The sequence below is a fragment of the Miscanthus floridulus genome, chromosome 1, assembly GCF_019320115.1.
Source record: "Miscanthus floridulus cultivar M001 chromosome 1, ASM1932011v1, whole genome shotgun sequence".
NCBI classification, from domain to species: Eukaryota; Viridiplantae; Streptophyta; class Magnoliopsida; order Poales; family Poaceae; genus Miscanthus; species Miscanthus floridulus.
Window position 1 is genome coordinate 183,347,127 of NC_089580.1, and position 24,658 is coordinate 183,371,784.

Sequence of the window (24,658 nt, forward strand, 5' to 3'; positions counted from 1 at the left end):
AAAGCTCAAGGAAAATGTGAAATTGATAGGAGCTTTTCAGTTTAGTGATCGAGGCACTTAGCGAGTGTGATCACATTTAGGATCGATAACCGTACTATTAAGAGGGGTGAAACTCGTATCAAAATGCGGTTATTAAAGTGCCACTAGATGCTCTAACTCATTGCATATGCATTTAGGATCTAGTGGAGTGCTAACACCCTTGAAAATATTTGTGAAAATATGCTAACACGTGCACAAGGTGATACACTTGATGGTTGGCATATTTGAGCAAGGGTAAAGAAGATAGAGTTGAAAAGGAGTTGAATGCGCAGGTCATGGGGTGATCGGAAGTGTCCGACGTGAGGACCGGACGCGTTCGATATCCATACCGGACGTGTCCGGTATTCTAGCCAGGCGCTGCAGAGTTGACGAGGTGACCGGACTGTGGGTCATAGTAGTGACCGGACGCTGAGTAATCACTATTTAGCATCCGGTCAAGGTGACGTATGGCGTAGGTGTTGGTCCAGAGAGGACCGGACACAGGGGCGCGTTCGGTCGGCCACACCGAACACGTCCGGTCGCAGTCGAGTGGCTCTGGGAACTCTCTAGACTCGACCGGACACAGCGACCGGACACGTCCAGTCGCCACATCGGACGCGTCCAGTGTGAACCAGCAAGACTCGGGTTTTTAGCCTATAATTGATCGAATGCTGGGAGCGTCCGGTCCGGTGTGACCGGACGCGTCCGGTCAGCCCAGAGCGACTCTGGGAGCTCTCTGGACTCGATCGGGCGTAGTGTCTCCCGCGTCTTGTTGTTTTCTAACAGTGCGTCCGATCACTAATTTTACTGTGCGTAGAGATAGCCGTTGGGCGCGAATGGCTAAACAATTGGAAAGGGACACGTGGGGGTCTTGCTGCGACTGGACGCAGTGACCGGACGCGTCCGGTTGCCACATCAGACACGTCTGGTGCACACGACCGGTGCGTCCGATCATCCCGCAGTCAGCCCAATAATTGAGCCAACGACTCTATTGTTTGGGGGTGTCTATAAATATCATTTGGCCAGCTCTAGCTCACTCTCTTAGCCATTTACATTCACATAGCTACCTTGTGAGCTTAGCCAAAGCCCTCCCACTCATCTCCATCATTGATTCATTATTTTTGTGAGATTGGGAGTGAATCCAAGTGCATTGCTTAAGTGTTTGCATCTAGAGGCACTTGATGTTTGTGTTTCGCTGCAAGATTCTCTTGTTACTCTTGGTGGTTGCCGCCACTTAGACGACTTGGAGCAGCGAGGATCATCGAGCGGAGGTAGGTGATTGTCTCCGGCTCAGATCGTGGTGATTGTGAGGGGTTATTGACCTTTCTCCGACGGAGAGCCAAAAGGTACTCTAGTAAATTGCTCGTGGCTTGTGTGATCCTCATCTTGTGTTGGTTGTACGGCACCCTATTGAGGGTTTGGCGTGTGATGCCAATTAGCACGTGAACCTCCAAGTGAGTGAATCGCCACAACGAGGATTAGCTTGCCGGCAAGCAAGTGAACCTCGGTAAAAAATCATTGTGTCATCATTTGATTCTGAGGTGATTGATCTTCATTGGTATTCATTCTTGTGATTGATTGGTTCATTCCTCGACTCGGCGGTATAACGATCTTGCTCTCTCTCTCTTTATATTACCGTAAACTAGTTGTCAAGCTCTCTAGTGTAGCTAGTCGTGAGAGCTTGTTAATTTGATTAGTGTGGCTCTTTAATTAGCCTTTAAGAGCACACATACTTAGTGTAGTGACATAGCCATTGTGTGGATAGAGATTATATAAACTAGAATTATGGTAGGTGGCTTGTATTTTTAGTAGGCTAGCGCAACACTCGTTTCGCCTCATATTTGTCTAACCGGTTTGTTAAGTGTTGTAGAAATTTTTAATAGGCTATTCATCCCCTTTAGTCATTAGGACCTTTCAGTCGGGCTCTCGGGCGCCATCGATTCGCCCGGGGCGGCGCTGCTACACGGAAGAGAAGAAAAAAGAGAAAGGTTTGGGTGGCTGACAAACGAGCCCCACTGTAGGGTAACATGGTCATTTCATCTGTCTGTTTGACATCATAAGAGGTAAAAGTGTACGGAATGGTATGAAAGACAACAAAGTTTAGCGTCATGGCATCATGATGCGTTTGAACTTTTTAGTGGCCTGTAGGCCAAGACCATCTTTTATAATGACACACAGGTAAAAGGCTCGAGGGAAGAGGAGGAATCAAAGAAAGGGCAAGTGGAGACGAGGACTTGGTGGGCTTAATGGAGGCCCATCCAAGCACGGGGTTGCAGTGCGTTGGCAGGCCGCTGACCTCCTTGTTGTGAGCCCAATTATAACATGTTTTAACTTTTCTAGATATATTATTACTGTTTTTACATGACTTTTCTAGATATATTATTTTTACTGTATATCTAGCCATATTATATATCTATAAGCGTATATTAAATTCATGTATTAAAAAAGCAAAAACTTCTTGTTATTTGAAATGGAGGGAGTATCATTCATTCATGTGCCTGTCTTTTGCGTAACGAAAAGAGAACCAAGACAATGATTTGCAATGCATTTCCAAAAGAGTTTGATGCCAAATCACGTTATGGAATTTTACTACAGAAGTAAAATGAAAATGAACGCTGGTATATCCAGTGCTACATTCTGTCAGTTAGATCAAAATTTTCAGAGCGGCATAGTATATCCAGAGCTACATTCTCTCAATTAGAAGAAAACTTTCAGCGCAGCATTCTATCTACTCATGTCAGTGGCCACTCAGAACAGGGCACCAGGATAACTGGACTTAGAGATAAGCGTACGCAGCCCCATTGATCTGGCGCATCATCAGCTCATTGCCTTCGCAGCTCCCAAGCTTTTTCCTCCTGTGCAAGAAAATAATGGAACAGCGATACAATATGCACACCAATAACAACAAATTAGTTGCAAATGGAACATTTAATTGCAGTACATGTTGATACCAAAACTTACCTTCATTTGTCTAGCAACAGAAGGAAGCCATTTCTCTCCCCTAATCTTCTTCAGTTCCTGCACCCTTTCTTCCTCCCTCTTGGCTTTTGCCTTTGCTGCAGCTTCTCTCGCTTCCAATCTAGCCAATGATCTCTCAGATGCTTCCTTTGCAGAAACAACTATGTCACTGCCATCAACAACAACAGACCGGAGCATATGCCTGAACTGAAACAAAGATCGGAATAAGACCAGGAGAAATAATGACTGAAAACTTCAAGCATAGGGCAAATTAAAGCAATAATTGATGCCCAACCTTCTTTGATTTCTCATCGACCTCTTCCCCAGGCACAATTCTTGGTCTCTTGAGTTGTACATGCAGTTTATCTGGAAATATGCGCTACACTTGAGTTTGTTGTGACTTTTGACACAGACCACAATCATAGAATTTAACAAGACTGTTTCTCACATACTCATAGAATCCATGCTAATACCAGGTGGCGCTTTTTTAAATAACTTTATTCCTCCTCCTGTTTCCGTGGGGTCTACTAAGTTCAAGCACGGAGTTTTGACTATTTCAAGGTTTTTCTCTAACATATCATCCAACATGTTTCTTACCTGCAATGAACAATTTGAAGGTTGTAAGATAAAAAATGTAAAATTAAAAAGGTATGGTTTCTTGACCAGAAAAGCAAAGTATGCAGACAAAAGCATAGGTGAGGTGGATTAAGCACGAGGCAAGAGGAAACTAGGAGCGAGGACCTGATAAGCTCATTGAATGGAAATGGGCATGCCATAGGTGACAGTTCCACATCAAACATTGTGCAACTGTTGCCTAGTTGGACTTGAACATTGGTCTGCCAGGTTGGATCATGACTTAACTAACATAGGGAGAAGATTCATTGAAGCAAAGAATGCATATATATGTATATCACATAGTTGATGGAATTCACTGGTTTCAGCACCAAGGGCAAGCATGAGGCACGAACATAGCGGAAAACAGTTCCAAATTCTAATAACCACTCCATTCATGATGAGGAAAACAGACAGAGTACCATTGTTCTTCCCTATAAGGAAATAACCCTTGCATTTCACCTTTACACTTTCCAGCCTCAGGATTCCTCTATCTTGAATTGGTTTATTTTGATCACTCTAAAGAACGAAGAAATTTGTTCTCTCTGCTATGTATGTCTTTGAGACACACAACAAGCTCAAAGCTACATCTTGGAAGGGCAATACAGCACTCCACTGACATGAGCTCAGTCAATATAAGAAACAACCATACCATTTAAGTTAATGACTGATGTGACCTGCAAACATGTTGGGATCTGATTCAAACTGATGTGGATAATGTCGAACTTCAGGATTCAGAAGATGTCATTTTGTGGAAATTTGAAAAGAACATGAAATTTTCTGTGAAATCACTCTATAATGCTGTGACCAGTAGTGATGCTGGTCCATCTCACAAGATAATTTGGAAGGGGAAAGTCCCCCCAAAGATTAAGATTTTTATCTGGCTCATGATTAACAATGCTGTATTGACAAAAGATAATCTCATCAAAAGAAGGTGGTCAGGCAATCCAAGCTGTCATTTCTGTGACCAAAATGAAACTGTTGATCATCTTTTTTTCACTTGCCCCATTGCAAAGGTGATCTGGGCAGTCATTGCCAAGGTAATCGGGGCAAATAACATCCCTACATCACTTTCTCAGTGTTGGAGTTGGTGTGACCATTGGCTTCCTGCTGAGAAAAAGTTTCATCTCTCGGGCGTTTCTGCAATTTGTTGGGCGATTTGGAAGGCTCGAAACAAAGCTTGTTTCGAAGGGGAAATCATTAAAAATCCCATTGAGATTTTATGTCATGCAGGGGCACTAATGCGGTTCTGGACAGGTCTATATGCTGAAGTTGATAGAGAGATGCTTGTCAATGGAGTCAATACAATGCTTCAGGTGGCAGCAAGACTTCTTCTTCCTAAGGAACCAATTGATGCTGGCCCGAAGCGCTTGAAGCTCGGTGATGATGAAGAGGAGAACCCATGACGATGGAAGGAAGTGAACTTCATGGCTACTGGTTCTTTTGTTCGTTGTTTGGCATCTGTGTTGAGGGCGACCAGTTCTGGATCTGCTGTTAAACTGGATTGTTGCGCATCTTGTATCTTCTGTTAAAACGATCTATCTGTTTTCTGTTAAGTTCCTCTAGCTAGCTGTCTATAGTGGTTCAGGTTCAGGACTGATTTCCTTTCCTCTATCTTCTTAAACAATCTCATGTATTTCCGCTTATCTTTAAATGGGAATGAAGAATGGTCTTCGCGTGGAAAAAAAATTAAGCTCATGACTTGTGCTCTTGCCCCGAGTAGCATTTATCACTACAGCCGATCTTAAATACGGAGACAAAGTGTTCTCATGAGCCCAAAATTTTATTCCGGAAGTCCCAATTTAGAAAATGGTGGCATCAATTCCTCCACCGAGCAAAAGGAATGAAGGTTTCACGAATCAATAAGCCCCCGGGAACCAAAATCCGCACATGATGTATCTGACTAACGACGAAGGAAGGAGAAGGAGCAAACAAAGTTACCTTGATCTGGTACAGCTTAAGCCCAGGACCCTGTGGCTTCCCCTCATGCGGCTCTTCCAGCTCCACGCCGTTGTTCACCTCGCCGCTGCCGCCAGAGTCTGCCTTCGCCGCGCCGTTGGACGAAGGGACGCTGAATCCAACGGAGGCGATGGAGTCAATGGCCGCCTTCCACTCGGCGTCCCCGTCATCTTCGCTGCTGCTCCCGCCGCCGCTCGCTGCCGGGTTCCCGCCGCCGCCGCCGCCGCCCATTCTATTACTGCTGCTACTCAAGCCGACTGGACTCGTTCGGCCGGTGCCGCTTCCTGCTCCTCTCTGGGCCGCTAGTGGGCTCTATTGTAGGTGTGGGCCGAGCCCAGGGTTTCGGACCGACCTATCGCGGTGGCGGCCGCTCGAGCCGTATTCCAACACGGCGCCGAGCCGATGACAAAAAAAGCCGCATCTTCCCCAGCCAACCTGCCGATCCAGACCCGCGCTTGCCGCCGTCGAGTCGCCGGCCAGGCCAGCCTTCACCTTGTCACCAGCGAAATCCACGGCGGTGAGGCAACCGGCAGTTGAGAGTGCGGCTTCAGTCCGGGGGCAGAGATGGGGAAGAAGCAGCACAGCAAGGACCGCATGTTCATCACGCGGACGGAGTGGGCAACTGAATGGGGCGGCGCCAAGCAGAAGGACGTCGGCACGCCGTTCAAGCGCCTCCCCTTCTACTGTTGCTCGTAACTACGTTGCCTTTCCCTTACTTTCTGTTCCTCTATAGTCAAAAGAAAGATTGTCTGGCGTGTGTGTGTCTGCTTGAGCTTGTAGGGTTTCGTCATCAGATTGTGGGCTTTTAATTTATTTGCGTATAGTGTATGGTTGATTCCTGCTAAACATATTCCCTTGGATGATGCTGTATTAGTTCAGGTGGTTACTTTTCTGAGCTATTCTGTCCTAACATTTGGCAGTTGAGGACATGGACTTGTGGATTGTAAATGATTGTTAAATTTGGTATAAGTCATTAAGATTGTTACTAGCTGAATGTTAATTTATCTTATTTCTCTGCTGATTATAATCTTTTTGGGTGGTGTAGACTCACATTTCTTCCATTTGAGGATCCAGTGTGCACCGTCGATGGAAGCGTCTTCGATTTAATGTGAGTGGCTTAGCATTCCAGTTCAACGAGCTGTTTATATTTCTATAATAAAAAAGGAGTAAGGGTAAACAAAATCGAAATCCTGAGTTTGTTGCATTTCTATGTAGGAGCATAATCCCATACCTTAAAAAGTTCGGGAAGCATCCAGTAACCGGAGCACCACTCAAGCACGAAGATCTGATTCCTCTCACATTCCACAAGAACTCAGATGGTGAGTTAAATCTAGGCTATGAAAATACCAATGCAGCTCATACCAGGTTGATCTGCTAGTTGAATCGTGAATTTCTTTTAGATACAAGAATACCAATGTAGCTCGTACCAGATCAATGTGCTACTACAATTATGTCTTCCTTCAATCTGGCGTTTACGTCCACTTCATAAATATATATTAAATCAATCATATTTTTTGGCAGGTGAGTTTCAGTGTCCTGTTCTGAACAAAGTTTTTACAGAATTCACACACATAGTTGCTGTAAAAACTACTGGAAATGTCTTCTGCTATGAGGTGACTTCGTATTATTTTCAAGTGTCTGGCTTGATATTATGGTATTTTCTTAGCTTACATGTTAATGCTTTACAAACACAGGCAATCCAAGAACTTAACATCAAGCCAAAAAATTGGAAAGAGTTGCTAACTGATGAGCCCTTCACTCGAAATGACTTGATAACGATTCAGGTAACTACTATGAAGAATCTACTTGCGCAGTTTCTTGTCAATATTTTGCTGTTTAGGATAATTATGTTGACCTTTTGTAAATTTGGTAGAACCCAAACGTGGTTGATGGCAAGGTCCTTGGGGAATTCGACCATGTCAAGAAGGGCCTCAAACTTGAGGATGAAGGTTCAATTATGCTCCCCCTTTCCATTACCTTTTTTCCCCATTTCAGTTGTTCCCGACTAGCTTACATATTCTGACAGTCGGGGTGTTTTGCAGAGTTGCAGCGGATGAAAGATGATCCAACCTATAACATAAATATTTCTGGTGATCTTAAGCAAATGATTAAGGATCTTGGGACAGAAAAAGGAAAGGAAGCTTTTTTGCAGGGGGGTGGAGGGCTGAAAGCTCAAAAGGAAAGAGCTGCGGCTCATGCTGCAATTTTAGCAAGGAAGGAGAAGGATGACTCAAAAGCAGGAAAAGAACCTAAACCTAATCAAAGTTTCAGTATTGTGGATGCTGCTTCTGCTTCTGTTCATGGCAGGAGTGCAGCAGCAGCAAAAGCAACTTCTGCTGAAAAAACCGCTGCTAGAATCGCCATGCATATGGCAGGGGAACGAGCTCCTGTAAATGCTAAACTGGTATACAGTCATCTCATGTTCATGTGTTATGGTGTCCAAGTTTTACCTATCCATTGGTGTTGTCTAATGGTAATAATTCAATCATTTCAGGTCAAAAGTCGTTACACTACTGGAGCAGCGTCACGTTCTTTCACATCGACTTCTTATGATCCTGTTACCAAAAATGAATATGAGTATGTTAAAGTTGAAAGGAATCCAAAAAAGAAAGGCTACGTTCAGCTGCATACAACCCATGGTGATTTGAATTTAGAGCTTCATTGTGATATAACTCCTCGGGCTTGTGAAAATTTCCTTACGCATTGTGAAAATGGTTACTACAATGGTCTTATCTTCCATCGGAGCATCAAGTATGTTCTGATTGCATTAGTCCTTTTTTCCAAATGTTCCTTTAATTCTTATGGTGCTATCTAATTCTTGTTGTTTTTTATCATTCCCTTTGTACAGAAACTTCATGATTCAAGGCGGTGATCCAACTGGCACAGGAAGTGGAGGAGAGTCCATATGGGGTAAACCATTCAAGGATGAGCCGAACTCAAAGCTGCTACATTCTGGAAGAGGTGTAGTCAGCATGGCAAATTCAGGCCCTCATACCAACGGATCCCAATTTTTTATCCTGTACAAGTCTGCAACGCACTTAAATTTCAAGCACACTGTATTTGGCATGGTCGTGGGTGGTTTGACCACACTTTCAGCTATGGAAAAGGTTCCTGTCGATGATGACGACCGGCCATTGGTTAGTATTGCCAAGTCAATTTCTGCTAGTATGATGGTTATTTAAAGCATCGAGATAATTATTTTATAGCTTTGAATGTATACTGTGTTCTCCACTAGTGTATTTTTCAATATCAACAGAGCCTGAACATGTATTCCTGTGACGGCCTCTATTTACAGGAGGAAATAAAGATTCTAAAAGTCAGCATATTCATGAATCCTTACACAGAGCCAGATGAGGAAGAAGAAAAGGCAAAGGAGGAGAAGAAAAAGGATGAGGATTATGTAATGTTGCATTTTATATCTTGTTTTAGCTATATAGTCATGGACTGTTTGCATTTAAATTTCCCAATTGTACTAACATGTGGTTGCATCGATTCAGGATAAGGTGGGATCATGGTATAGCAACCCAGGAACTGGTGTTGCTGGTTCAACGAGTACTGGTGGTGGGGTTGGCAAGTATTTAAAAGCTCGGACTGCTGGCTCTGTTGATGTGACTGGAAGTGCTGGTGCAGCCGATGATTCGAGCAAGAAGAGAAAAGCAACTGCATCCAGTGTAGAGTTCAAAGATTTTTCTGGATGGTAGATGTTATGTGTATGTATGTCGATTTCCGTGCTTCTCTCAGAAAATGGCGGTTCCATTAGAGATACGAAGGCACTACCGTCTAGGCGGCCTCTCAGGGGTCCACGTATATTCTAATTAGTTGGCGTATTAGATAGAAATTTCACGATTCAGATGAAGCGCGTCACAATCAGCCTTTCTCTATGTATTTGGCAGTGGATAGATGAAGCAAGTGGATGTATTCAATGAAGTAGATGAAAAATTGAATGACCATGCAGGTAAGGATAATATAAACTGTAGGTGTACTTTGCATGCAAAAGGTTACCCTGGTAGGGGATTTACATTACTGTTTGTTCACATGTCCTTTACATAAAAAAAAAATACTATAACATGAGGAATTTACATCACATGTGCCTTCTCCCTTTACATTAATGAATTTAATATCCATAGATACTAGTTAGTAAATTTTCATGCATGCACGAGTGTCTCCCTAAGCTATCTAGAAATTCACTAAGTACGATATCTTCACCTACGCAGGGTGGGTCGAAAGCAGGTGAACATATTTAATGTCTCCTCTCCATGCTACCATTAGATAAAAACAAGTACCACATGCCCCACGATAAATTAAAAATGATAAACAACGCAACCTTTGTTTCTTCCATCGTACTGCTTTCTTCCACCTCCGGCGGTTCTGAATGCTGAAGTGTCGCCGCATGCCTGGTTCAGACGGAGGTTCGTCTAAGTCGGCGCATCTCAACTGCTCACCCGTTGTTGCAGTTCGCATACGTTGCCGCTGCCAGGGTCAGCGTACAAAACGGCGACCGCCACCGCGCAGGACGGCCGGGCTCCCTCTGTGTGGAGACGATGCAAACTGTCGCAGCCGTCGTTCAACTCATTGGCTACCGCCGCCGCCGTTTGACTCGTCGCCTGCCGCTGCCGCTTGAGTCGCTCGCCCCCGCTCGACTCGGCTCCGGCGCCGCCGCTCCGTCTCCGCTCTTGGCTCTTACAGGTGGGCCGAATTCTTTGTTTATTTGAGAAGAGTCGACCATGAAACGTGAGTCGATTTTTCTCTCTTCTGCGTGAGTCATATAGTCCAATCGGTCGATTTTTCTGGCCTCCACATTGGATGTTGAGTCACTTTTCTATCCCTACTGGAGAAGCCCTCGTTGTAGTTCATCCCTGCAGTAGTTTGTGTGTACATTGGCTATGTGTAAGCTCGCATATGTACCCACCCCTGTTTGCCACCTTCAGATATATACATGTGGTGCGCGTTTGTGATGACATGTATTCCATATTGAATGAGAAGGAGTGTCTCCTAATCAAACTCTATTACCATGTTAATAAGCAACTTGGCCACGGAACGCTTGAAGCCTAAGCATCATTAGCATAATTCTAGGCAAGCACACTTGCCTATGGCGATAAAAGGACTAGCACACCTGCTGGCACCCGGTGGCAGTACTCTAAAAAATTCACGTGTAGCTAGGGACATTCTATAAGTGCATTAACTTACCTGCCGTGTGTCATGTAACCAAAGACATACTGATACATACAAAGTCTACAATGTTTCAGCTAGCTGGTAGACTATTCTAATGCATATGGACTTCTTTTCTGCAACATTGTGGTTGCTCTTGGATTATGCTTTCGATGGTGTTTCAATGACACGACTAAGTAAACGGTAGCCTGCTCACAATATAAAAACAGGCAACCACGGGACATATATAATGTGTCTGCTGGTTGTGCTTGGCAAGATAAGCCTCGGTAGGCATGCGAAGTTGTAGGAAGAGCCGGCGTCTCTGCGCGTGTGAAAAATCTCTGCAGGTAAAGAAGAGGCATTAAATGTGCCCACCTGCTTTCGACCTACTTCGCGCGTGTAAAAAATCTCTGCATGTAAAGGGTGGCATTGAATGTGCCCATCTTCTTTCGACCTTCTCCGAACATAAAAAAATATATATTGCCATGTAGGGTGTAAAGCAAGTATTGTTAGTTTAGTTACAGAATATATGTCTCTCGTGAATTTAGCTAGAGAGATGCGTGGTAATACTATGATCCTAAAAGTCATGACCTGTTTTTACTTACTAATAATATATTTTTATTTTTTTTGAACTTACTGATGGTAAATTTCTATTTGTACAGGACAACCAGCATTAAATGTTTGTCCACCTACTTACACCAAAGTGGTGGACGGTGGCGGTAGATGGCCTGGAGTACATGCTCATCTCGTTTATGCACCTGCTGTATTCAATGTGCATGCGCCCACTTAGATGAGTTGTTGGTTCATCTACCAACTTGAATGGTTGAATGCATGCAATAGACCAACATTTTCTTCCCATATTTTTTCATTAATGTACCAAATAGACCAATCTTTCGTAGCAACGCGATGAGAAAACATATTAGACATATGAATCATATTTCTCAAGATTTTTCCTATACCAAGCACATCACCCGCAGCGAAGCGCGGACAACAGTGGCCAGTACTCTTTATTTTCATTCATGTGGTGCGGTCTGTTAACTGCCCAAAATTTGACATGTGTCATTCATGTGCTGTGGTCTGTTAACTGCCCAAAACCACAGGGCCTACACGGGAGTGTGCTCTGTGAGTTTGGATTCAGATTTTGCTTCATACTGAAATGCTGGAAAACATGTCCAGCAGGAAAAAGGTACGAGTAGAAATCTCATCAGACTGTTATGTATATTGCATCATTTGCCTAACTGATTTCAACAAGTGTGAACTAAAGGGGCAAATTACGATCACGGATGGTGGTGCTTACCTAGCTTAAGATTATGGGTTCATTCTGATTTCTGAACATGAACAAGTAACAATTTTGCGAACCGGCTCAGCAAAAAACGATAACACATGATCACGTGTCAGCCAAACCCTCAAATTTTACTTTATGAATGATGAGCGGCGGATATCCTAGACATCAGATAATAGATGTCCTATAAGAGACAACTCGGTGAAAACTCTATCTTGCGAACAGACAGATACACACTCAAAACTATCTTCGACCACTAGTTGATCTAAGAAAACAATGTTCCAATGAAGAGCTAAATAACCATGCTAATGTGTGCAAAGTTCCTTTATCTATTCTGTTTGACTGACCTAAACACGCTTAAGCAAAACTACCATGATCGACGCAATAGCCAGGAGCACAAAGGCAGAGGGTGCATTCGGGAAATCTTTGCTGGAGCTCATTATCAGGGTCTTGATCGTCCCCTTGCTACGGCCCTCGTCAGAGGTTGCGACAAGATCTTGCATCATGTTTGACAGATTGGCCATCATCTCGGACACCAGGGCCTTCATTTTCTCCAAATAATCCTTCACTGATTCACCAGCGCTTTGAGAGAGGTAAGTGTTGCTTTGCAGGCTAGCTGCCTCACCATCCTCCACCTCATCCCCAGATACACTAGAAGCAACACTAGAACACTCGCTAAGCTCTGTAGGAAGGAAAACAAGATGTGTTACTAAGAGTTACTCAAGTAATTTATCACTGAGGGATGTTAACATTAATGCTTACTTGACTCGTATGTCTTGTAGAACTTAATAACCTTTTCGTTCTTCATCACAGCATCCCAGACATTCTTATCAGAAGCAAGTGAGGCCACGACATCCTGGGTAGCAACAAAGGTTGTCAAGATGGACATGGCAAGCAATCTGTTCAAACTGACGGTAAACAAAAAAAAGAGAGAGAGAGAGAAACAGAAATTGTACTCGAGATAAATCAATTTAGCGTCATCACTTACAAAAGTAGGTTTATTGTGCTCAAGGTTCATTATGAACCGAGTGCATTAAATCAGAATGTGAATGTATAAAAGGAGCAGATGCAGTTACCAGTTAGTACTCAATCGAGGAAGTACAATTTATAGCATAGTAAGTTGTATAATCATTTCATATAATGAAAATGTTTGTTCGGAGGACTTCTAATCCCTCAATATAATAAACCTCATGAAAAGAAAGTTAGGCTGCTAAGGTCCAATGTGCCTCCTAAATCCGATACTGACGATAGCACTATTTTTTTTTTGACGCCTCAACTCTTCAAGTACAAGCTCTAGCATCTGAACTCACGCACACCGACACATACCTTAATGCGCAAGCTAGACCTACAGGCTTCGCACGTGATGGGCACGTCACCCTAACCATTGTGGCGTATCCACGTGTGAGGGTGCAGGAAATGGGAACAAAGTCCCGGTGAGCACCTGCGTGAGTCGAACGCAGGCGGGCGTGGACGCGCACCTGGTGTGGTTGCCAACAGCACTACGTGCGGTCCTCACGATAGCACTATTGGAAGAGCAAACAAATCTGATACTGACGATAGCACTATTGAAGGAACAAACAGAGGGAGAACATCACGTATGTTGGGCTGTTGGAATTTGCCTTAAAAGGCCAGAAAGACAAACCTGAGCTTCAGGGCTCTCATGTAGCAATGTGAATGCTTGCACAACACGTCCCGGAGTTCCGGATGAGACGAGCAAATTTTCGTAGTTATCATCCTTCTTAGACACTTCTGAATGAACAACGTCCTGAGGTGTTTCAGAGTGAACAAGTTCCGGAAGTGCAATTTCTTGAGCAGACTTTGCGTGACTATCCAGCTCAGCAGGCCAGAGATGTTTCTTCGGGGTTTCCAAGTGAGCAACATGAGGTTTATCCTTGGCACTGGTTTCATGAAAACGAAACACCAGTTAGATCCAGGAATAAGATTATAGAGAATAAATGTGACACATGCAAAAAGGAAATTACGCTGAAAACATTATTCAAACAAAAGAATCTGCAAGCAAGGTTCTTCTTTAATTAATATACTAGTAATCATAGATTTTCCTACTCCATTCGTGATACAGTATATTTCTTGTGCCATTCGTTTCTGAGACATCGTGAAACCCTTAGAAGCATGGGCGAGTATCCATTGTGCGGTAAAGCAAAGTTTTTATTGTACCAGTCACAAATAACTCTTTCCAAAACTCGATTCGGAAGTGTCAAAAGGCCTTTGGTAATTGTCCAACTAAACATAAGACAGAGGCCAACCTTTTGAAAGGACAAGACAGAGGCCAACTAACAGATCATTTTGTTTATAACGAAGTGCAATCAAGCAGAGGAGAAACTTATCACTTTGTTAGCAGGAACCGTATTAATTTATTGGATGACATTATTAGCTAACGACCATGCTTATGCAATTCACGAACAATTTGCAACTCTATCTGCCCACGAACATTGCAAAAAAAAAATAATGTTATACCGAACTGGACTAAATATTTAATTAGATCGAAAACCAAATAAAGATATCGCAAAAGCAGAGACGAGAGACGTCGATGAGAAGAGAGAGAGAGAGAGAGAGAGAGAGAGAGAGAGAGAGAGAGAGAGAGAGAGAGAACGAATAACGAATGTGTGCAAGCGAGAGCACCCACATCTCGAAGGCGTCCTTGAGGTCGAGCGTGGCAGCCATGGCCTCCTCATGAGTGGGCACGGGCCCGAACACCTCGCGGTCGGTGATGACCCAGTCGTCCGCCGCGAACGTGGAAGCCTTCCGGCCGTCGGCAGAGGAAGTATGGGACGACGGGGTGACGGCGCGCCGCATGTAGGCTGCGGAGCGGTAGCCGCCGATCACCGCGGCCTTGGCGGCCGCACGGATGCTTCCCCCTGCCATGGCCGGTAGCTGATGGATTTGCTTCGCCGCGAGCGAGAGAGATCGCCCTCGAGCGCCCTAAACGAAATTCCCGGCAAGGCAAGGGAAGGAGCCGGGAAGTCTGTTGGGTAAGATATTTATTATGGCCGCAAAGCAGCTGTAAAAAAAAAAGGAAAATGGCAAAGTGGAGAGAAAAAATTCTGTGGTGAATAAAACATAATTATGGAAAGACATATTTATTTCATTTTTTGGTACAGGAGTTTAGGATCATATATGGGCCGTCTGATCTATAATCGATGGGTAAGGAATTTTGGATTGGGGAGTTGCACCTGTTTGTTGCTGTTGTGGCGCTGAATACGGGATACGGATCCCCGGCGTTGATCGATGTCTTCCGGAATTGACGCGTGGGGCCGTTAATTCCGTAACTAATCACGTTGCTAATCACCCGATTTGCAACAGATTCGATCAGATCTCATCCGTCGGCCGTCGCCACTCCCGGTCCTGGTCAGCTGGCCTCCTGGAGTACTACGGATAAGAACAATTCCCTCTTCTCACGGCGTCAACACTGGTTGATCAGTCGATGGCATGCAGGCTGGACTGTACCATCCTTTTCTCTGTATCTTTGGCGATTCTAGTTCTCTCTCTCTCTCTCTCTCTCTCTCTCTCTCTCTCTCTCTCTCTCTCTCTTTTCCAAAAAACGCAACCCTGTCTTCGTACACTAGCAAGTTATAATTCAGATGCACAAAGGATGATCAAATGATCATGAGTGGAAGAACAAAGAACTACCAGATCCAATATGGAAGACCCTGAATCAGGTCCCATAGCCGTCAACACACATTTCCAACTAGATCAAACGAGAAGACCAATGCTGAAGGCGCAGCCAGATTATTCTTGAAACTAAGACGAGTGGATCACCACAACACCTCGCCCAAACGGCCACAAAGTTTTATCTGATTTGAGTGCAAACTCAAAAAAACTGCACATTTACAAACCCTGCATCTACATCTGACCTATACAATGTAGACCAACGTGTCAAATGTCAATACTTTGGTATCTATCAATGTAACAGCGTATAAGAACTTCAATTCTTCTAAAAAAAACTTCAGATTTTCAGGAATCCCTCCACTCCTCAGGGAGACGCCACCGTTTGTGCCAGTAAATTGACACCCGGGACCAGAGAGGGAACATGAAGCTGTAGTCTGCGGCTTCATCAGGGACTCCCCCTATCGTCAGAGGCAGCCAGACGTACCGCGAATCTCTAAGATCAGATGGGTTCCACCGATCAGCCATGAAGATGAATGAGCCCGGCAGCCCTGGAACTGGCAAGACAAATGTGCTCTGGGAAAAGAATGTTGTTGATCTGAAGATCTCATTCCCTCCCACACAGGGGTTCCCCAGTGTCTCCCAAGGTCCCATCACTGATGTTGCCGCGTGAGCCAGCGCAGTGTTTGGAGCCCAGCTTGTGCAGCCAGAGGTTACCATGTAGTAGGTGCCTTCATGCTTGAAGAGCGCAGGAGCTTCTCGATGCTGTGCGATGAGAAGCCTTCGCATCACATCGGTGACATCAAGGTAGTCATCAGTTAGCGGACCAATGTGGAGCTCGCTGTTGTCTTCCGAAGAGTATATCAGGTAGGCCTTCCCATCATCATCCTTGAAGATGGTCATGTCTCTACTTTCGCAGTCATGTGGACGCTTGCTGTAGAGATAAGTGAATGGGCCTGTCGGAGAGTCACTGACGGCCACACCAACTGAAGCTTTGGTGTAGTTAGCATCATCTATGTGCATCCACATCACATATTTGCCAGTCCGATCATTGTATATCACCTTGGGCCTCTCTAGGACATTGGATTTGTGAAGATCATGTGTTACATTCTTCTCGTCACCATGGAGGACAAGCCCTTCATTTTTCCATGTCCACAGGTCCTTGGAAGAATAGCAACTTACTCCAATGATGTCAACCTAGAAAATGATTTGTCATAGTGGTTAGAGATGAGAAAGAGACAAAATAATGTACCAAATAGGAAGGTGGACAAAACAAACATCGCTTTTAAGTACCGAAGTAGCACCTACAAAGTTCTGCTACCGAGATGTCACACATCAAGTTTAATTTGTCAGCAGCAACAAATGTTCTCATTATGTGTTTCTGGAAAATTCAGTAAACTATATGCTGGTTCCCAGTGTGCCCAATGTTGATATTCTTTATATCAGAATAATCAGGTCGAAGTCTAGCCAGAGAATCCTTAACTAGAAATGCCTTCAATTCATAACCACCGAAGAGGTTTTTGCTGTCCACAAGAGGACATTTTTTATAAAAATAAAAAGAAAGCACTTTCTGGTTGTTGGTAGCACCATAATGCTACTATCAGTCACTTTCGATTTAATCAATTAAGGAACTGCAATCACACAGCACAATGCACCTCCCAATACACTGCCACTGGTGTGAGTGTTTACTGGGTATGAAAGAACTGAGATCACAGGCACAATGCACTTCCCAGATATATCACCCTTAGTGTGCATATCTATTGGGGTGTATGCGCGCTTGCTTGTCTGCCTTAGTGCCATTGCCTTGTAATCTGGAAAGGCTAAAATTCTTCTTTAATGATGATTTAACCTTCTCGCTTTTTGCAGGAAAAAAACTATAGGTCGGTACTTGCATGGCAAAAGCCTGTAACCGGATTCTTCATTTGGAATTTTGTGAACTCAAACAAATCTACTGATATTTCATTGTTCCAATTTAGAACACTATGATTCTAACACCACTAGAGCATAATAAATGCTAGTTTGTACGCAAAGAAAATGTTGAAGCTCAAACCAATTTCATATGAATAATAAACAGTCAAAATTGTTACTAGCTTTTCATCTCTACACACCAAGTAACCCGCCTTAATACAGCCCAGTCAATTTTCTTACCTTACCAACAGACCATAACTTCCAACATGCCCCCTAGCAATTTGGCCTCACCAATAGAATCTAAAAGGTCACGAAAATTAGATGTATGCATTAGCACACACAGCTACATATGCACTGAAATGCTCGGTCATATTTAGAGAAATTAAACCTTCTTCTACATATTGGTTTTTTTAGGTGTTGTACATATTAGTCTTTTTAGGAGTTCCACATACTAGTTTCTAGCTATCTCCGAGTTGGTTTATCTCTCCACCGATATGATTACTAAATCTTGGAGCAAGACATTAGTTTGGGATAATGATGCAACGAATTGAAATTCCTACACGGAAGTTCTGAAATGAGCAAGGCATTAGTTGATCATTTCCATTATTCTTCTCCAAACTTTTAGCACACTATTGTGTCTACTTGATCGTGCTCTGGTCATGTGCTATGCATGCTAAAGCAACTCAATCGATTTGACATAGCTAGTACCTTATGAGTTTGACATAGGTCATTCACATAAGGTAAAACAATTAAGCTGAGTGCTTCTACAGCCAGATATCGTTTGTCTCAGACCACAGATGGGTGTTGATAGCATCGGAAAGTACAACTCACCCTGTCTGCTCCCTTGCTGTGAGCTTTGTAGGTTTTGCCATCCTTATTCTCCCCGTACCAGAAATAGGTGTTGGTCCTCTTATCATACAGGACACCTCCTCCATGAGCTTGAATTGGTTTTCCATCTGTGTCCAACCAAATTCTGCCTGGGTAGTAGAAGTACATGCTGTCATTTCCACCGTTGATTGGATCTACAGCCGTATTCAGTTCTGGGAAGAACATATCATGCACCGCAGAAGACTGATCCAAGAACTCATCCACTATTGTAGGCGGCTTCTTCTCTCCCTTGCGACGCACAGCCCGGGGATTCCTCCGGCTCCGGGGAGGAGCTAGCCGGAACTTCTCCTCCTCCACCACTTCGAGCTCCCTCATAATCGATCGGCGGATCTCGTGTGTACTCATAGTCTCATCCTCCTCCTTATGAATGATGAGAAGATGGAAATTCACAACGACGACCAATGCCACTAGGCTCCACAGTACCAGAGTTAGGGAGCGGTGGCTTGCCGGGTAGCAGCGGAAACCCAACGCCTTTGGGTGCCTGCTCCTCATACCCATGGTGCCGCTTATCTACTCCAATTGATACAAGCTGCAGCAAAAGTGGAGTTGAGCTCAAAAACTGCACAAATTAGACTGGAAAGAAACAGCGGTTGGAATTTGTGCTAAGAAGAGGCTGATTCGCGTTCCAGATCAAGAAAGACGCAATTGGAGTGGAGCAGAATGAATTGGAACTTGGGAATTCTCCGGAAAAGAAATGGGTTTGTTACCAACATTCAACCAACCCAGATTCGCCGTCTACACTCAAATCAGAGAACTACTAAAGGAAGGAGGCAAGCTAACTGAATTCTAACAGCTAATCATGGCCTACTACCCGCTCCCTGGCCGCCGCTAAAAATGAAGCAACCGAAATGGAGAACTGTATCAAGAATCCAGTAAAACAGCTCATCATGCTCAGCCATAGATTCGTAAGGAGACCAGATAATTCAGCAAGAACCACACACACACTTTGCAGGAAAAGAAAAATGAAGAGGCGAAAAAGAGAAGGAGAGAAAGCGATGCTCACCATGACAGGTTGATCCAGAGAAGCGAAGAGGACAAACGAGAAGCTAAGCTAAACTAAAACAAAACCGAGTCCCGTCAGCTAAGTACCTGCTACCAGCTAGCTGTAGAATAACAATAAATAAAACAATCTCAGAGGCTAGCAGATATTAAAATCGGCGCAGCTCACCATGGGCTAGTCCTTGTCGAGATCTTGGCGAGAGATGGTTGGGGCGCCCCGATTAGCTTGCCACGAGCAGCGATCCCGGGGAGATTAGGGGGCTGTCTTGGCTTGAGCGGCTGGCAACGCGACCTGATGAGTGGTTTGGTAATTGGTATGGGCGTATGGCTGGGGTGTGGCTGGCTTCCTGGGCGAACAGCGAACAGCGGCGTCGCTCAGGAAAGGTCGCCCGTCACATCGTGATGGGTACGGCGTGGGGGCGTGTTGAGAGAAGAGTGGAGAGGTGATTTTTTTTTTATTTTTAATATTTTTTAAACTATTTTCAACTCTGATTTTTTTTTTCAAAACTAACGCTTTTAGCCGCGCCTATTTTCAGGGCACGACGAAACAACGCTATCGCGCGGCAGGGGTGCGTACGTGATAACGTCCCAGGCCGCTGGTCGCTGACGTGGCAGGCCTTGTCACGCCACCGATCTAGGCGCGGCTGTGACGCGCCACCCATCAGGGCGTGGCAGAGCGAAATAGAAGCCCGCGGCCTAGTCCCTTTCCTCCCTCTCTGTTTGACTCCACGTCGCACAGCAGCCGCCTCCGCGCCTCCCAGCCCGTGTCGCCGTGCCTCCCCCGCCGGCTCCCTCTCTCCTTTGTCTCCCTCTCTCAGTCCCTCCCTGTCCCCACTGCGTCGCCGCCCCTCCCCGTCACCGACACGGCCACCGCTTCCCTGTGGTGCGGCCTCCCTCTCTCCCTCTCTCTCTCCATCCTCTTCCTTCCCTGCCACCCCCTGTCCTTAACCCTCCTCCAACTTTGGGCACAGAAGAAGCCCGCCGTCGGTCGACAGGAGAAGCCCACCGTCCTGGCTGGCCATTGTCGTCGGCGGCCAACTCGTAGTCTTAGGTGGATTGGGGTGATCCTCTTTGTAGGATCTCTGGTTGGTCTAGAGGGGGGGTGAATAGGTCTGTCAAAATAAACACTTAAACTTTTATCAAATTCACTCTACGGCACTGTCGCTCTGGAGGGCGGCACGACCGGACCAGAACAGCGGCACTGTCGCACCTACAGACAACTTCGAGTTATATTTCAAAATCAGTGAATAGAAACTTAGATCAGAGAAATTTCTCATCCTACTGTAGGTATGATAATCACAGATCAAGAGCTAGAAGTTGTAGGAACACCACACATACAAGTAGATAGACTAGAAACCGTAGAAATCACCTCAACCAACAATATAAAATGCAAGTCATGTAAATCAAACACAATTGACACAATGATTTATCCCGTAGTTCGGCTCGCCACCAAGGCTTGCATATCTCCACGTTGTTGAGGTTAGCCACTAAGGCTTAGGGTTTTTCAGCCCTTTCTCCTTCTCAAGTCAAGAGACTTAACTCTTGAGATGAGGAGTCAGTTTACTAGCTTCAAGAGATGGTTATAAACCACCCGGGACTACCACATAAGTTGGTAAGCTCCACGGGCGACGCTCTAGCCGGCTAGGAACCAAGCTTCAAGAGTAACAAATACAACTGCCGGCCAAAATATAAACCAAGTGCTCTTTTGAGTTGAGAAATCAATGGAGCTGCTCTCTAATCGAGTTTTAGACCCTTTTTCTCTCAAGGATTGATGGGGAAATCAATGGATTTGCTTGAGGGTTCAAGGTCACTAATGGAGGGAGAGCTAGAGTGAGGAAGAGAGAGAGAGTTTACTTTGTTTTGGATGAGCTAGAGTGAGAAAGAAGAGAGAAAGTACCGTTGGAGAGAAAGGGGAACGATATAAGTACCCTCCAGCCCCAACAGTCACTTAAGTCACGGTAGTGCCACGGCTCAAGTACGGCAGTGTCGCACCACGCAAGACAGCAAGGGTAAGAATGAAGTGTAGACTATCTTGGCTATGAATCTAAGGATGCATGTGTATATTTGAGCACTTGGTAGCACATATTAGCTTAAGCATTGTGTCCCCCCTTTATAGTATGGCTTTTTCTATATTCAAATTCAAAATATAAAAGAATTTAAACCTCCTTTGAGTTTAAAGCCATCTACATTTGTAATTAGGGGCTCCTCTGTTTCATGTAGCATCTTCGAACATGAATTTCCTGCTTGTCATCTCAATAAATCTCATTAGTTCTCTAATTACGTGGTCATTATCACCAAAACCCACAATTTCGTGTAGAGCCTTTCCCTAAGTATGTGAATAGAGAATTGACTTCTCAAATTGGCATAAGAAGCCAAGATTCATATTTTAGTAAAAGCGATGGGGCTCCCCCTACATCCATGCTCTTATGGAGTGCTGCATACTGTGTCAGGTATGTAAAACATGGTGCAAATAATAGTTTAAGCACAACATGGTTTGTTGTTGCAGCTCGATGTGGCACTGTCGCACCAGAGTGCGGTACTACCGCACTTACTATAATAGTACAGATCAAAATAGACACCACACAATATATGATACATATAAAGATATACATTCTAGCATAATTATATCACAAGCGACAACATAGATTAATATATGTCCATATCCCACACATATATAAAGTACTTAAGTAGCATTATTACATAAATAGAGTTTCTAATGGACTCTCAAACTCTCACCTAACGAAGACTACTCTAAACGGATACGAACATGACTCTAGCTGCAGCAACCTCCTCTCTATGGCGTCAAAAAAGTTGTTGACCCCTCTAATTTCTCCCCCTTTGGCATAAAGCACCAAAAAGAGAAGAAAAGAAGAAAGACTAGCACTCACTTCTCATCCTCTTGGATGGTGTCCCAATCGACATCATCCCCACCAGCAGCTCCACTAGCACCTGCAACATCCTCCTCTCCACCATCATCATCGTCGTCGAAGGAGGTGGAGGAGGAAGAAGAAGAAGACACCACCGCCCTCCCTTGGCGATGAGTGGTCAAAGTGTGGCGCTCACGCCTGGTGCTCCTCATGGACTACAAGGTGGACCTCAAACTTGTGTGAGGGTCAAGCTCTGGTTGCTCCTGCTCCTCCTTCTCCTCCTCTAAATCTATCTTAGAAAGGCTAGGGAGGTCATCAAACCTCGACGGTGACTAAACTAGAGAAAGAGATGGCAGCCCTACATGTTCTCTAGCCTCTCGGTTGGCTTTACGGTTCTCCAATCGGTCCTAATATACGGTCCTCGTTGCATAGGTGCAAGTGGTGAAGATGGCCTTTATCCATCTCCCAAACTTCTCCATCTTATTTTCCTTGTGAGGCCTAGATCGGGATGACTCAGGCACGTCCTCAACTGATGGAGAGCATCTCACTACCCTGCTAACATCTGCCCATCGGGTCTTCTTAATTTTATAGACAGTGTGATGACCATCTTTCTCAAATCTATTGCCAGTGACCCTCTTAATCATAAACATGAGATAGGGGGCATAGGGTATCCCCTTTCTCCTATCCTCCATGGCATTCCTCAGCTCACGCCACATGAAGCGAGGGACATTAAACCTGTCACCTCTAGGAGCAAATCCAGCAAGCACATTCCTGACATAGGCATTAAGATCAGAGGCTGTTCCATTCTTGGGATTGATAGTGTGCCTAATCAAATTATTTAGAATATAATAATAGCTCTTTAGGCAATTGACCTTCCCATCTACACTTTTCCTGTCAATCCACATATAGGCAATATCATGGATCTCAGCTCTAGCCTCATCATGAATGTAAGTGAAACCCCACTCCCCCTCTCTAAAACCAAGGATCCGGCTGAAAGTAACAAAATCAACTCTATAATGCCATCCCTTAGTCATCCAGTGAATCTCATCAGTGTAGATCCTATAGATGAAAGTGGAATGGAACTGTGCTAGCACTTCTTCATTCCAATTATATCTGAAGCTCATAATATTAGTGAGGCCAAACAACTCACAAGCCTTGATCACCTTATTGAATTCTGGCTCATTCTTTACCTTCATCTCCTCCCAATCAACATATTGCATCTTCACAACCTTGGATTTCTTGGAGTTGAAGTTCACATATGCATAGAAGTTGGAATAAAACTCATTCCAAAACCTGTAGTCAATCTCCAAATTCTTTGGCTATTTATAGGGATTGTTCTCGTGTGCTTCTTCCACCATCTTCAGCTTTCCCATATAATTGAGCACAGGATGAGCACGTGTGTCAATAGGACGCCTCATAACCACATCCTCAGAATACTATCTGATGTAGCTCCTATCAAACTCCTCAAGATGAGGTGGAGTATCTGGGCAAGCATCTAGAGGAATAGTGCGGCCAATCCTCTCTAAGTTCTCCTCATCCTGGATCATCTGATCTCTCTTCCCCCTATCTCTGGCAACATCTCTGTCTGCTGCACTGCTGCTGCCTCCTGTGGTCCTGCCATGACCATGATGAGGCATCTGCTTATCCCAAGGCTTGGTCATCTTCCTCTTCCCCCTCCGATCATCATCACCTCTAGAGGACATCTATGCAAATAAATATAAGTCCGAATAAGAAACTATACATAAGGGGTGTAGAAGAACACTTGTAAAACACTCTAGATAGATAAGATGATTCAAATCTCGAGTTAGGAAAGCACTCTGAACTAATCAGATCAGAGGGTGCAGCACTGCCGCACCCTAGGAGCGGCACTGCTGCACCTAGTGCTTCACCTCTTCCACAATTCAATTATTCTCAACTATTTAGACTATTTCTCAAATATTCTCCTAAACCACTAGGCAATCTCAGAATGAGTAGACCTAAACAAATACATGGAGTTGTCTACAATGTAGGTAAAGTGGCTACATGTTTAAGATAGAAACAAATCTGGTGCACAAATCCAACTAAAATAGAGAGTCATCGATGGAACAACATCTGCATTTAAAAGTTCAATCTGTTGAGTGCGTCACTATCGCACCCAACATGCAGCACTGTCGTGGGTATAGATGAGGCTCAACCAATGAATCATTGTTTTGATTCAATTCATCCATCAAACTAGTTTCTACCCTAATCATGCAGTCACTAGAAATCATGTTCCAACAAATATAGATCGGGATTAGGTTAGAGTTTCACCTTGATTCACATGGATTGAAGAGGAAAGGAAAGAATGTCATCATCCATGAGCTAGAGCTGCTGCTATCAGCGAGGAAGAGTAGCAGCAGGCCATGACACAGCTGGA

At 44.4% G+C, this 24,658-nt stretch overlaps 4 protein-coding genes across 6 annotated transcripts; 1 reads left to right on the forward strand and 3 right to left on the reverse strand.

Moving 5' to 3' along the window:
- Positions 1–2,524: 2,524 nt before the first annotated feature.
- LOC136550566 (uncharacterized) lies at positions 2,525–5,920 on the reverse strand. The gene is made up of 5 exons (XM_066542179.1): positions 5,530–5,920; positions 3,429–3,573; positions 3,272–3,342; positions 2,980–3,183; positions 2,525–2,873 (listed from the first exon to the last, which is right to left on the reverse strand). Exons 1-5 carry the CDS (start codon positions 5,776–5,778, stop codon positions 2,841–2,843), a joined length of 702 nt encoding a protein of 233 aa, XP_066398276.1. The 5' UTR covers positions 5,779–5,920; the 3' UTR covers positions 2,525–2,840.
- Positions 5,921–5,963: 43 nt separating this feature from the next.
- Positions 5,964–9,536, forward strand: LOC136504723 (peptidyl-prolyl cis-trans isomerase CYP65-like). Its single transcript, XM_066499702.1, has 11 exons — positions 5,964–6,239; positions 6,593–6,655; positions 6,763–6,866; positions 7,069–7,160; positions 7,242–7,331; positions 7,421–7,496; positions 7,590–7,951; positions 8,042–8,298; positions 8,396–8,684; positions 8,843–8,947; positions 9,045–9,536. Exons 1-11 carry the CDS (start codon positions 6,112–6,114, stop codon positions 9,246–9,248), a joined length of 1,770 nt encoding a protein of 589 aa, XP_066355799.1. The 5' UTR covers positions 5,964–6,111; the 3' UTR covers positions 9,249–9,536.
- A 2,551-nt stretch (positions 9,537–12,087) lies between these two features.
- LOC136550594 (uncharacterized) lies at positions 12,088–14,957 on the reverse strand. Its single transcript, XM_066542213.1, has 4 exons — positions 14,622–14,957; positions 13,620–13,875; positions 12,740–12,833; positions 12,088–12,659 (listed from the first exon to the last, which is right to left on the reverse strand). The coding sequence occupies exons 1-4, from the start codon at positions 14,858–14,860 to the stop codon at positions 12,325–12,327; spliced, it is 924 nt and encodes a 307-aa protein (XP_066398310.1). The 5' UTR covers positions 14,861–14,957; the 3' UTR covers positions 12,088–12,324.
- Positions 14,958–15,556: 599 nt separating this feature from the next.
- Positions 15,557–19,732, reverse strand: LOC136550575 (uncharacterized). Of its 3 annotated transcripts, none has more exons than XM_066542202.1 (4): positions 19,566–19,732; positions 19,401–19,453; positions 18,341–18,926; positions 15,557–16,798 (listed from the first exon to the last, which is right to left on the reverse strand). In XM_066542202.1, the coding sequence occupies exons 3-4, from the start codon at positions 18,893–18,895 to the stop codon at positions 15,950–15,952; spliced, it is 1,404 nt and encodes a 467-aa protein (XP_066398299.1). In that variant the 5' UTR covers positions 18,896–18,926; positions 19,401–19,453; positions 19,566–19,732; the 3' UTR covers positions 15,557–15,949. The 3 variants fall into 3 exon arrangements, with proteins under 3 accessions (XP_066398299.1, XP_066398291.1, XP_066398284.1); XM_066542194.1 differs by having other exon boundaries at positions 19,401–19,500; positions 19,566–19,731; XM_066542187.1 differs by lacking the exon at positions 19,401–19,453 and having other exon boundaries at positions 15,559–16,798; positions 19,566–19,731.
- Positions 19,733–24,658: the final 4,926 nt, after the last annotated feature.